Here is a 14,854-nt window from a genome sequence, read left to right on the forward strand (position 1 = left end):
CCAATTCCATGCTGTCTGTCACCACGCATGTATTGGTTACGACCTTGGCAGGAATGTTGATCATCACACGACCTCATTTGGTGATCATGCTTACCAATTAGTTGGAGATTCAATCCACACTAGACAATGTGATCAAAGCATCAAACTTTATTAATATTGACGAACCATGATATTTTGCCAGCCATGAGAAGACTGATCAAAAAAGGCCTGGAAATCGATTTTCATGGCACCAATTGTGGCCATACGTGAAAGTAGACGTTTCCAAAGCATTTTGAGGTGTGGCATCTGAATTTGACCTTCCACAACCTATTTAATGTGGCGATTGGACCCAATGGGGGTGTTTTAAGTACCTATGGAGCAACTTATGATGTGTATTTTCTTTTACCACAGTGTAGTGTTGGGAATAAAAATGCAGATGACCACATCATCAGCAAATTATATGGTCATGAATGAATATCATGAAACGTTCTGACTCCAATCGTGAAGTTTTTGTGAGTTTTGGTTGGATCATGCACGGAATGCGATACAAATATTACTACATTCTGTGTATCTCAAGCACAGAAGTGTTGAGCACTGACTAACTTTTAAAGACCTCCATCAATCCTGTCGACAAAGGTGTTGGGGAATATTGTTGCAACCTGTCCGTGCACATGGGACCTTCTTGATATATCGCCTTGTTTGTGTAGCAGTCTGTCTTTATTTATAGTAATAAATGTCAGTATGTATGTATGTATATGTATATGTATATATATATATATATATATATATATATATATATATATATATATATATATATATATATATATATATATATATGTTTATATGTCTTCTCCATAACTCCAAAACCATGCAACCTATCAGCCCGAAACTTTGCATGCGCACCAAGCGAACTCTAAGGGAGAGCATGACTGAAAATTGGGTGTTTGGGTTCATTAAAACACCCATTTTGAAGATAATTAATGGTGTACCTTCATGAAAAGTTTATTTTTTTGTCACCCCCAACTACACCTCACAGGGGTCTGAGCTGCCATTTTGACCCTAACCCTTCAAAAAAGGCCTTGACTTGGAAACACCACACTGCATCCTCTCATGGACTATTGAATGTATAGAATCAAAATATGATTTTGGATTTGAGGATGAGATCTCGTGGACGAAATAAGTGTCAAAATCTGAAAATTTAAAGACATAACCCGATTGTTATAACTGAATGTACGTATAACTTATTAGCTTTAAGCAAGGCTGTGCACCCTCCTTCTCTATGTTTACACAAGAAAATCTGAAATTGCCAAATCTGAAGCATTGAATTAACTTTTTCTACTGTTCTGTTTTTTCCAAAAGTGTAACTTCATTGAGTGCAACAAAAATAATTAAGCAGACGAAGGCTCCCACGGTGTGAGCAGTGTGTGCGGTGACCATGGCTCGGTTCTCCGTGAGGACGTCCTCAGAGATCATCGCCATCGTTTTACGGCCGTTTACATGCTTGCATGTGTAAGCCATGGCTCATCGAATCGCTGCTTTCCAGGCTGCACAATCCCTTGCTCACCCTCTGGTTAGGCCTTTAACTTGAAGATCATCTCTCAGCAACACATCCCATATTTTTCTTGGACGGCCTCCAGCTCTCCTTCCATTCACATTCATGTTTACACACCTCTTCACACAGCTGCCCACCCCCATCCTTTCCACATGTCCAAACCATCTCAACCTACCCCGACACATAACCACAGAGTTAGGAAGGCAAAATAAATTTGACTATTAGAATGAGAAAAGTAACGGGACAAATGAACTACGAGTTCAAGAGAGAATTGAAAAATGTTTTCAGTGGCAATGAAACAAAGCAATGAATCCCAACACTATGGCAGCATGGCCGAGAGGTACGCACATTAGATTTAATCTTTCTTACCTGGGTTTGAAATGTTTTACCTTTTTGTGCAATCTGCTTTCATTTAGGATGTTATTCATGAGGAGGGAGGGAGGGGAAGTGGTGGAGTGGGAGGGAGGGAGTGGAGGTGGGGTGGAAGGAGGTGAATGGGGTGGGATGGGAGTCTGGAGGGAGGGGAAGGTGTTGGTGGGGGTTGTGAGGGATAGGGTAAAAGTCTGGAGGGAGGTGAGAGGAGTGAGGGAAAGGGGTGGGGTGGGAGTCCAGGGGGAGGAGGTGAGGTGGGAGGAGGCAAAGCCAGGTACCTTTGCTAGTTGTAAATAATAATCACAATGGCTACCACTCAAGTCACCAAGTGAAATGGGGACCATATTCATATATAAACAGATGTCATGAAAAGTTGCGTTGAATAATAATGAGTCATCAAACATTATTGACACACCATGAACAGGGAGACACAGAACAAGTTTTATTTGAGGTCAAATATATAATCTAAAACCAACAAGGCAGATACTAATTCATGGTGCGCATTCACAAAAGCAATCTGGAAACAACCCCTAAATCTAGTTGATGTATAATTCATTCAGATGGATCATGACAAGGACAAAAAGCGAGGATGCATATCATGTCCAAACTATGATGTTCAGCTCTGTATCGAATGGATGGTGAGTACGAGGTTGCCTGCCACTTGCTAAACCTAAACTCACTCATCGTCAGACTCTGTCACGTCAGCAGTATTGTCAAATGACAGCTCTGTCTTTGTTGCGGAATTATTATCACAGGAAAGGCGTCCACACAGGTCAGAGCATGATATGTCACTTGCGCGACAAGAACATCTCTTGGTGTCACACTTGCCCTGTTTGCATGCACAGTGTCCATCGCAGAGAATTTCCATCGAGGTGGGATCCTGAGTCATCCACACAACAGAGATGGAGGTGGATTCAACAGTCCAACCATGACCGTTCGGAGAAGGAGCATCAATCATCCAATTCAGGGCTCGCATGTGGATGACAGTCTGATAATTTGCACAAAGACAATACTGTTGCAATGCATCCTTGGTGGGCGTCAAGCTGTGCCCCTCGGCAGTCTTCAAACAGAATTCCCAATATGGAACATCACTGATGTTTGTCACTGTGCTACTGTACAACTCACATGTGAATCTTTCCAGCGAGGCAAATAACTCATCAGACAGGTTGAAATCTTCATCAATATAACAAAATGCCTCTTGGTTAAGGTTGAGGATCATTATGGAGTTGTTGAGGGTCATAAAGGTCATCGTATTGTTCAGGATCATAATAGAGTTAGCTGATATTGTGTATAAGATAAGTACATTGACAAAATGAATTTAACATAAGTTCCCTTGAAAGGACCTTCAATGCAGGAGGCCATTGGGTCCATCATATCCTACTCGAGGATTGCCAACACATGGTTGTTTGCCCATGCTCTGTCATTTTCAAACGTTGAGCGTCAAGCAAGGAAGCAGCATGTACCATTTTTTAAGTCTTTGGTATGATTTGGCTGGGGTTCAAACCGCCAACTTCCCACACTCAGAGCAGACATTGTATCCATTACATCACCCAGTCTAATTGGTATATTGTGGATGAATGACAGGCACGATGAGCCAAATCGCCTCAACCTGTGATTCTAGTTTCCTTGTATATCACACAATCTTGCATACGGTGCTGTTCCACATAAGCTCGGACACCCCACATACAATTAACGAAACATGTGAGGACGTGGGAAGCAAGTTTTAAGCTGAGCCATCGCATTGCATTCTCTATTGATGCATCCAGATGCTGGTTGGCGTGATGCCACAGGAACCCATCGGAGAGATCGTAAATGATTTTTAAAGACACACTGAGATCCCATATGCCAGTGCACACTTTGCTGCATGTTGAAACGCAGCAAAACATACAAAATTAGAAGGCCATTCGGTGGAGCACCTACCTCCACCATGTAATGCCTGATCCACAAGAACATATCGGGCCAATTGCATTTCTGAAATATCATGCTATACAGTACTATATTGTTTTTGGCCCTATATCTCAATGGTGAAGAATCACTGAAAAAAATTAAATAATTCTCGTATCCAGATCCGGATCTGGATCATCACCAAAATCGAATCAATTAGTCCTTGCGACACACCCAATTTGTTCAGCAAGTTTCGTTTAAATCCGTCCACATATTTTGAGATATCGTGCTACATATAATTTTGGCCTGATCTCTCAATGGTGAAGAATCGCTTTAAAAATTCTCGTAGATGGATCTAGATCCGGATCTTCACCAAAATCTAATCAGTTTGTCCGTGTCACACACGGACACATGCATGTGTCAAGAGTGTTGACAGATTACCACCATCATGGTACCTGTCCACAAAATTTCATCCAAATTCGTCCATAACTTTTTGAGATATCCTGCAGACAAACAAACAGACAAACAGACAGGGGGTGAAAACATAACCTCCTTAACCTTCGGTGGTGGCGGTAAAAAGTTCATTCTTTTAACTGCTTGACATTGATGATGCACTCTGATTTTTTTTTTTTTTTTTTTTGGCTTGAAAGACTAATATATGCATTAGACTATTAGAGGATAAAGCTGCCAGGATTTGACATACAGAGCAAAACGTTGTTCTGAAAGTTTAATCAACATTGGGAAGAGTTCATTATTTGGTGTCGATGTCATTGAAGTTGTGGTGGCAAGGTTCACCTTTTAAATACAAGTAGAGATTTTTGCTTTGCTTTCCATCCAGCCATCTTGAATTGGGACTTTCACGGGAAATGAACTGAAGTCGTCACAATATTGATCAATTCATATATATTTCTCGACTCCGCGTTTACTTGCCAGGGTCTAAATGATTATTGGTCCAACGTGATGGCACAGAGGTAGCACATTTGCCTCTGAGCTATCTGGTTATCCCCACACTTAAAAAAAAAAAAAAACGGTGGTTATTGTAATCGGCCCCGTCTGTCTGTCCGTCCGTCATGCTATCTCCTCCTAACCAGTTGGGCAGAAATTCACCAATCTTGGTCACTGGATCACCACCAGGGTGACCACTCCTCATTTTCATAAATGCCAAGGAGAGCCAATGAAAAAAGTTAAGAATTCACAAGGTTTCGGAAAATCGATGATAATAGAAAACCTATACGCCAAGAAAACCTAGATGCCAAGGTGAACAACGAATAGCCAAGATCTTGTGAAAAAGCCAAGGAGTGGTCACACTGTATGTAGATCACCACGTGGCACGAAGGTGCAAGAGCAGTATCATTTTGCCCCTGCCTCCTGGAGTGGGGTCAAAAGGGTAAATACCAAAAAGTGCATTTACAAGCTTTTAAACTTTCTAAAATGAAGCTTTGCATGTGCAATCAACATTGCCCACAGATGAAATATGTAATTTTCTTTTATTTCACTGCCGGTTCATGTCCCAGGGGGTGAGGACTTTGGGTCACAGGGGTCAAAACTGGGGGGAAAAAAATGTAACTCTAAATTTGATCCTAGGACAATCCTGGTGGAACCATTTGCCATCTTTCAACTTTGCTGTAAGTGCGAAGCATGGGGATTTGTGTTGGCGTGGCATCAACCTTTTCTTTTTTTTTGCTTTGTATACATTGTTGAGGCTCATATAAGAGCTAACACGCAGAACATACAACAGAGGGAGCAGGGAACAACGGAGGGCGAGAGAGGGAAGCACAACAACACCAGGGAAAAGGGACATCAGGAGATCTGTGGAAGGGAGAGTGATGGGGCGGGGTACACGGGGTAAAGATGATGGACGCTCCAGGGACTTTCAGGTCCTTACATGACAGGGACTTTCAGGAAGGAAAACAGGGAATTTGAAGAAGGTGGGTTTGGGTGGATTAACGGGGGTAGAAAAAATCGTGGTTTTGAATGGGGGGAAGATAAGAGATGGTGGTGAACAGCTGGTTGGAAGACCTGGAGGGAAGAGTGGGATTGAAGAGAGTGTGGGAGCTTGTTCCAAAGGCGGGAAAAAAAAGAGGAATGAAAGAATGAAGGTGAGCAGTGTTTCTTGATTTTAACAGGCTTTGCTCTATTTTGGGTTTTGTTCTTGGTCTAACGATAAATTGCTGTGTTGGTGTGTGACAAGCATCCGATTTGAATGACGATTATGCCTTTCCACATGATTTACTGATTCCAAGTGCATTAAAATGTCTTCTGTTCATGCTGTTAAATGCTGGCAATTTTTGCACGACAATGGACAAGATATAATTTTGCTTCCATGTTAATAAATACCTCATGTGATCTTGTGCTTTGCTCAGAGAAGATATACCTTCTGGCACTGCCCCCTTCCAGCCCCCCACATCCCCACTACTGCAGGGCCTCCAATTACACCCCCCCCTCCCCAAGCAGAAAGTAACCCACACTTGGCCTTCCCATCTTTGGCAGAAAGTAACCAATGATCTTGTACCTTAGCTTGGGCAAGAAAGTAGGAATGTAGAAGTCTTGAAGTGGGGGAAACTCGGGAGGACAAAAAGAGCTATGATTAACATGATACGAAGCTTACCCATTGGCTGATCTTGCATATCAGCCATGAGGCTCCCTTTTGGTCTGCTGAGGTGAACAGACCTTTGCGTTTTCTTGGTGCTCAACCCTCTCTGATGACACTGTCTTGGTGATCTGCTCATAAATGGGATGATTCCTTCAGAATCTGTAACTCAGAGTTCCCCAGACGAGGGCCCAGGCTGCATAAGGCCTTGTTGGAACAACCTGAGTACACGTTCACCGCATTGATTCTGCTGAGGCCGTGCAAAGAGCTGGAAGGTGCACAGATGCCTGCTTGAGTGAACCTGGCTTTCAATTATGGTGTGCTCCCTAATGCATTCCTGGGGTTTCCCACCCTGCTGTCATCCTTACTATAAGCCACAGACCAGTGTTTGTGTGTTTGTTTGTTTGTCGCTCTACTCCTCCTAGAGTTGTGGGTCGATTACATCCAGACTTGCTACATAGGATCAGCATGACTCCAATTAGTGCAAAGGGGTGTTTTATCTTTGCCAGTGGTCTTGGGGGGGGGGGGGGAGTTTGGGGGTGGTATGCAAATTTTATTTGTAAATGTGTATCGTGCAGTGCCGCTTCAAGGTGTGTGAGGGTATTACAAGTCTCCTCCATTTGCAGCACAGCATTCTTGTCCCCACATTTTCCAGTGCAGTGAAGGTGTTTTGAATTGTAGGCTGTAGGTATGTTTTTGCTTCATGCACGTAACCCAGGTTCTTGTTGTTGCCTATACAGAGCTGTCAGTTGCCTATGCACTGCCCAAATAAAGGTATGTGTCAGAAGAACGTGTTCCATGCTTGCACCACGATCGTCCGTAGGGCAGGTATGCTGCCAGGTAGTATAATTATTCAGCGACTTCAACCAATTCTGCAGCGCAAACAAAAAAGACTGAGATGAAAGGTATCCCCTGTGTTTCTTATATGATGTCTTCTGTGTTGAGTATGTAAGAATTTAACTCTGTGCAGAGTATATATATATATATATATATATATATATATATATATATATATATATATATATATATATATATATATATATATATATATATATATATATATATATATATATATATATATATATATATATATAATCATCATCATCATCACACCATTTGAAAGCCTTTATCCCTGAGCAGGGGTCAGCTTTTTGGGGGCTCCAATCATGGTACCCTTTCTTGTGGCAATGTTTTTATGGCCGGATTCCCTTCCTGACACCAACCCTTTAGTCACCTTCGACCCTGCAGGGATAATTAACAATATACTGGTGCTCATTTTGCCGACCTTCAGAAGGATGACAGGCTGAGTCAACCTCCCTGATGCTAACTCAGCAGCCAGCGGGGCTCGAACTCAGGACCCCAAGGATCCCAAGCCACCGCCTTAACCACTAAGCTACACCAGACTCATAGAGTATATATATATATATATATATATATATATATATATATATATATATATATATATATATATATATATATATATATATATATATATATATATATATATATATATATATATATATATATATATATATATATATATATATATATATATATATATACATATATATACATACATATATATATATACATATATATACATATATATATATATATATATATATATACATATATACATATATATATATATATATATATATACATATATATATATATATATATTTGTGTATATATCTGAAGGGGTCTTGTACATTGAGGTCAAATGGTCAAAAGGAAAATTAGTTGCCATACTATGAGGGAGGGTAGATCACTTGTGCTTTGTTGGAACAACTTGAGTACACAGAACTCGGTCTATTGGACTTTGAGTTCTGCATGGCCCCCAGGAAACGAATTAAGATTGGTGTTTCTCAGGTAGGGAGTTGCATTAATGAGTGTGATGGTTCAACATCCTTCGGATGCAAGTTAAGGTTTGGAGTTAACTTCTTGCATTCGCCAGTGATTGTTAAATATCCCATGGTGTCTTTAGGTTAAGAGTAAGCTCATTATCAGGACTGTGGCCAAAAGTCCTGCCCTGCATAATCCTTGCCATTTGACTGTTTCGACAGTACCAGCAATCGGAGAGCGAGAGAGAGAGAGATATGGAGATGCATTGATGGGAGGTAGAGGTTGGGACGAGGAGAGAGAGGTGAGGTGGTATGGAGGAGGTGAGGAAGGAGAGGTGGAGAGTGAGTAAGAGAGGGGGAGCATTATGCGTTGGCAGTCCACATGTGATCTCTGATGAAACAGGACCTCCTCTAAGATGCAGCACCCTATGCTGATCTTTATTATAATTTTGTATGCAGCACATACCATAGCTGTGGGTATAGAATCATTGGCTGAGTGGCATGTCTGTGCCACGAATGCGATTCCACCTTTATGATAGAACAGGGATTTGGAATTTTTCCAGAGTTTGCGACCACTCACCAACACCTCGCGAAGGACACATGGACAGGAGGCATAAAAAATTTCAACAGTTGAATCAAACAAACAGGTGTTACATTCTGATGGATGAAACCCAGCAGCAGAAAACTGTTATTTTTCTCTGCATTGTTGAAATGAACCAGGAGATGGCATGCTATTCTTTTTTTCACCTCTGCCACCAAAGGAGGGCGGAGGTTATGTTTTCACCCCTGTTTGTTAAACGGCTGCTTGTTTGTGAGCAGGATATCTCAAAAAGTTATCTGTGGATCCGGACGAAACTTGGTGGGCAGGTTGGGTGTGTGGCAAGGCCAAATTGGTTAGATTTTGTGCGTATCCAGAACCAGATCCAGATAGTATAATTATTTGAGTGCTTCTTCACAATTGAACGATCGGGCCAAAAACGATATACAACATGGTATTTCAAAAAAGTGTGGACGGATTATGACCAAACTTGGTGGATGAGTTGGGTAGGTGACAAAAACAAGCCGCTTCGATTTTGGTTAAGATCCGATTCGGCCTATCATTGGGATGCAAAACATGAACTGTTCAGCTTGGCAGACGTATGTGCTCTTTTGGCACATTATGTTTTGTATTGTGGAGGAGCCTGTATTCATAATGTATGTAGGATGATGACATTTGTAGAGTTTGGTGCAATTTTACATGAAATGCATGGGCATTGAAAGACAATAGCTGAGCCAGCACAGTAGTATATAGGTTTTGAATTTTGATTCCTAAGTAGCATGGGCTACACACTCAGACAGGAATAGAAAGAACAGGATGTGGCAGAAGCATTAAAATTGGTTCAGATTTATTTTCTGAGGTTCCAAGGCCCTATAATCACAATGCTGCTTTCTCTGAAGACATCTGGTATGCATTTTGCTTTGGTAAAAAAAAAATTTCAAACTGCAAAATGTAAGTTCAAATGCTTACTAATTTCATCTTGGGGTTAAAAACCAAACAAAAAAAGACATCTGTAGATGTTGAAGATAGCGATGCTGGTGAAGCATGGCATGAGATTATCGTGGGAAGCGGAAGCTCATACATAAAACAAACCACAGAACCTCTGCCCCCGAGTTTTGGCCAGGGCTGTGAAACGAGTTCAGACTAGGAATCCGAGTTGTCAGTGGTGAGCAGCTATGTGGGTTTGTGGAACTGTTCCAGTTTGACCTATAAAGTGTTGTCAAGGGGCTCATCAGTGGATGCTTCCTCACAAAGGGTTGACTTCATTCTGGAGACGAAACTTTAGGGAGTTTTGCACCAAACGCCTGGTGTGTGCGTGCGCATTCTATTCAGGCCGGTCGGAGCAGTTAATATTACTGAAAGCATATGATGGCAGAACCATTGTATTATTTAGTGTAATCCCATATACTGGTACTTTGGGCTGTCCGATGGCACACTGAGTCTTTTTTGGGCCATCGTTAGATAGTGATGTGTATGAGCCCCACAATTGCAGAAGGAATGAATTTGGAATTTGGCAAGGATGCCAGTACTGTCAAACAGACCTCCCCATCCCCCTTCCTCCACAAAATTTCCCCAACCAGATAATCTATCAGGTTATAAATCGTCCCCTCCCCTCCCTCGATGAACGGCCACAGACAATTGGTTTGGTGTGTTTTCTCCCTTTATGGCAGAAATCCCACCCCACTCCCCATCTGGACGAACAACCATATGGTAATTTTTTCCCCTTCAAAGACCTATCAAGTGGGAAGCATTCCCCTCATAAAAACAAGCAGAGAGTGGATTTGGATGGAGCTTCGGTTCTCACTACACTTCAGCATACCAAAACTCTGCTTATGTCCTCCATGTTTAGTTGTCGTAGCATCGAAGCATCTTCTGCAGCTGCAGAAATGCAAAGTTTTGTTGCTGCCCGGAAATGATGTCCGGAAAATTGCAGCCTTCGCACGTTGGTGACACAAGTTGTCATGACGCTACCTGTTTCAACTCTCACCACATTCCTGTCCTCACAGTAAGTTTGTTTTTAGTCGCACTTGGAATTGTGATGTCATGGAAAGAACATGGGAATGTGTTTCGATGCCTTGCGGTTTGTCGACGGATAGCATTTCTCCAACAGGGTTTGGGAGCTAACCTTTCAAAGAACAATAACTTGTGAGAATAAAAAAACAAAATGTGTGGGTGAGTGTTCAACTTTTTTCACTTCTTTCACTCATTCGTCCTTTCTACTCGAAAAGCAAAAGTGAGAGGTCTGAATTCAACATTTCTTTAATTTTAATGCTTTATTCCAGTCGTAGGTGTGTGAATTACACCGGCCCTTATATCACCTGAGGTACATGCTCACCTTTAAGACCTGAAGCAAACGGGCCTTTTTGCACAGTTTTTATCCCCCGCCACGTGGCGGAAGGGGGATATTGTTGTCACCCAGGTCGTCCGTCAGTCCGTCCGTCCGTCCGGGCATCAACATTTATAGCTGTGAGTGCGATAACTCATAAACTGTTCGTCATATCGATTTGAAATTTGGGTCACACATGTACCACCTGAAAGGGAAGAAGCCTATTGATTTTGGGCGTGGCCAGATCCAAGATGGCCGACTGGGGCGACCATCTTGAAAAAATTTTTTTTGCCATATTGATTTGAAATTTGGGTCACACATGTACCACCTGAAAAGGAAGAAGCCTATTGATTTTGGGCGTGGCCGGATCCAAGATGGCCGACGAGGGTGGCCATCTTGAAAAAAATGTTTTTTGTAACAAATGGAAAACCACTTATCTGATTTCAATTATTTTTGGTTACTACGTTCCTCACCCCTGGGGAACTTTTTCAAGATGATTACCAAATGGTGTCTTGTTTCCAATTCACCTCCCTCATTATCTGGAATATGTATGACCTTTTTCATTCAATGGTGGGGGATTCCCCATCTCTGATGGTATATTTAATGGTCCATTTTGTTTTATTGATGACCACTTCAATCAAAAACGGTTCTGTAAACGCTGCTGCAGACAACACTTTCGCTAATCAATGTAATCAATTGGGACGGTCAGCGATGGGACTGCTCGGTCAAAATCTCACTTACTATTCCTCAACACCCTCTTGCATTTCCACCTTTACTCTCTTACTCATTTGTCATCAATGTTGCTTTTGTTTTCCCTTGAAGAAAATAACTTTGAGATGATGTCATTATTATGTATGCAAATATTGTGTTTTTTCTTTTTGACGTCACACCTCTTCCTGAAGGCACCATGCATTTGATGTACTCCCCTACAGGAGTGACCGGGTGGGAGGGATCATGTGTACGTGCGCATCATGTGGGTGGTGCTTTGTTAATATACCTCTTATTGTTTAACAGCGACAATTATTCCCATGTTATTGTGGTATTGGCTGGGGGAAACATGGCCCAAGTCTTTCACGAACTAGCTGGCTCGGTTTGACGTTCCACTAAGGTTAAGGCAGGAATTTGTAGTTTGTTCAGGGTGCCGCCAATAGCTCACTTATTCTTCGTGAAGGACACTGTGGGATCTTTAAAGTCCATCAACTACAACGAATGCTGGTAGACAGGACGCCAATTTAACATCCATCTGAGAAATGGCACACATTGATGAATCACCCTTCCTGTGAAACACTGGCATGACGGTATGATACGGGATGACAGTGGACCAGAATTCAAACCCAAGCTAGACAGCTTAGACGAGAGTGTGTACAGCTCTGGACCATCCTGCCAGCCTCTGTGTTAATATTATTATCATTATGCCATTATCATTGGATGTAATTAACCAATTGATTTGTGGTTCGAGTAATTGTGATGACGAATATAACTTGGATGACATAGAGACTGGAGTCAGGATTGGAGGAAGATGTATCAACAACATAAGGTATGCTGATGATACCACTCTCTTGGTAGAAAGTAAAGAGGACTTCAAACTGCTGCAGACAGTGAATAAGGAAAGTGAAAAGCTCATCTTTATTTTAACCTAAAAAATATTAAAATCTTGTCAACCAAGTTGATTGATGTATTCCAAAGTGGGGTGTTCCATTACTAATCAGCTTGTAGATCGCTCACCAAGTTCCTCACTTGATTTTGAACACTCAAGCAAGCACTCGAATGAAATGGTTGATAACGAACGACTGGCTTGGCAAGTGATAAGCTGAATGGTAATGGAACACCCCAAATGGATGGGGTAAAGGCTGCAACCAAGCTGTCTCTGCTAGAGCTTCGGAAAGCAGTGCAGGATAGGGATGTTTGGAGACATCTGATCATGAATGTCACCAGAATAGTACTGCAGCAGAGCAAACCAATTGTTCGATTTTTCATAAAAACAACAAAATTGGTACATATGTTGACGAATGTATTCTGAACAATTCTGGATATGGAGCCACTTGAGATTTTGCCTTGGTCAGCTTTGGCGGCCATTTTCCAAAATGGCCACCATTCTACTTTAACAACATGGGATATCTGTCATTGTTATTCTCTTTGTAGGTTTCTCAGAGGTGATAAATACTCCATGTGATGTGCATTTACAAAGGAAAACAATACAAATGTCATTTGGGTTGATCTATTGTATTGGGGAAAAACCGACGTCGTTGTCTTGGTGGTGATGGTAGCCCAGGCACTACCATGCGTGGATGAACTCTGGATTGTTTTTGGGATGGGCAAGAACTAACGCTACATCCCTGCCCATGAAATAGCCACCTCCCTCGGTCCACAGAAGGCACGTGCTCTCCCTGTCTTCCAAGCCATGACCGGATGTGACATGGTATCAGCATTCGTGGGGCATGGGAAGAAATCTGCCTGGGCCACATGGAACTCGTTTCCAGAACTGACAGATTCTCTTGTGACCCTGACCACCACGCCAGTCAACATCCAGGATGACACAATGCACTGCATTGAAAGGTTTGTGGTGCTCCTCTATGACCGCACCAGTCCATATACGGACGTCAACGACGCCAGAAAGAAACTCTTCGCCAAGAGGAACTCCGTCCAGCGCATCCCACCTACCTATGATGCTTTGGAACAGCATGTGAAGAGATCAGTCTTCCAGGGTGGCTATGTCTGGGGGCAGGTCTTGGTCCCTCAACCCGTGCTTCCATCACCAACAAGATGGGGCTGGCGGCAAACAGAGGATGGGTCCTACGAACCGCTCTGGACCACACTCCCTGAGGCTTCAGAAAGCTGCTTCGAGCTGGTGTCGTGCGGCTGCAAAAAGGCTGTAGAAACCGCTGCAAATGCAAGAAGGCTAATCTGCAATGCACTGGACTGTGTGCTTGTGAAGGAGAATGCCAGTAGACAGACGCAGTAGACATAGACTGAGATATCGGCCTAGCTTAGAATGTGCAAATGCAAAGTCGCATTGCTTGTAAAAGTGTTGACTTCTTGATCCAGAGCCAGCACACTTGAGCTCAGAAACTCATATTGTACTAGACTGATGTATGCGTGTACCATGTTTCCTGGTAGAATGGTAGTAGACAGTAAACCGTAGCTGCTTCAAAGTGAAGTGTGCAATAATTTGACGACATTTTCTGAGTTTGTCATTATCACGATTATCAGTTCCCTTTTCAAAATAGAGTAAAGTATGTAATCTATAATGCAATTTTTGTTGATTTCAAACCAATTGAATGTGATGAATATCATTTGACTCTTGTTCTCCAGGCAATAATGGGTACTTTTCAGCAAAACGTTTCAGGAGAGCAGCAATTTACAAATCAAATAATGGCTTTTTTACCGAAAATACTGGCTCATAATATTTCAATACGCCTTTTCATGGTCAATTTACTGAATTTTACACTTTCCTTATATCTTCCACCAATACAATAAGAAAATAAGAGCATATAGCCAATTTCGCTAAAGTAGAATGGCGGACATTTTGGAAAATGGTTGCCGAAGCTGACCAAGGCACAATCTCGGGTGGCTCCATATCTAGAATTGGTCGGAATACATTATTCTACGTGTACCAATTTTGGTGCTTTTATGCAAATTTGAACAATTGATCTGAAATATCAGACTATGCTGCAGGACTAGAAGTCAGCCACGACTTCATGGAACTGGATTACTGGTTATAATAGCACCAATAGGTCTATGGACCAGCGACTGTTCAGCGGTACACCAC

The 14,854-nt window shown here is 42.1% G+C and overlaps 1 protein-coding gene across 7 annotated transcripts in view; it reads left to right on the forward strand.

Moving 5' to 3' along the window:
- The window catches only part of LOC147015895 (F-box only protein 41-like), a 97,515-nt gene that overhangs the window by 25,082 nt on the left and 57,579 nt on the right, over window positions 1-14,854 (forward strand). Inside the window, exon 1 of one of the 7 annotated variants that reach the window (XM_085848481.1) lies at window positions 10,566-10,764. The exons of the other annotated variants lie outside the window; for them this stretch is intronic. Coding sequence (XP_085704607.1) covers window positions 10,721-10,764 — 44 coding nt within the window. The 5' untranslated portion in view covers window positions 10,566-10,720. Of the gene's footprint in view, window positions 1-10,565; window positions 10,765-14,854 lie in introns of those variants that run through there. 7 annotated transcript variants of the gene reach the window in all.

Source organism: Eptatretus burgeri, chromosome 12, assembly GCF_056783735.1.
Source record: "Eptatretus burgeri isolate ZD-2024b chromosome 12, Ebu_testis_v1, whole genome shotgun sequence".
NCBI classification, from domain to species: Eukaryota; Metazoa; Chordata; class Myxini; order Myxiniformes; family Myxinidae; genus Eptatretus; species Eptatretus burgeri.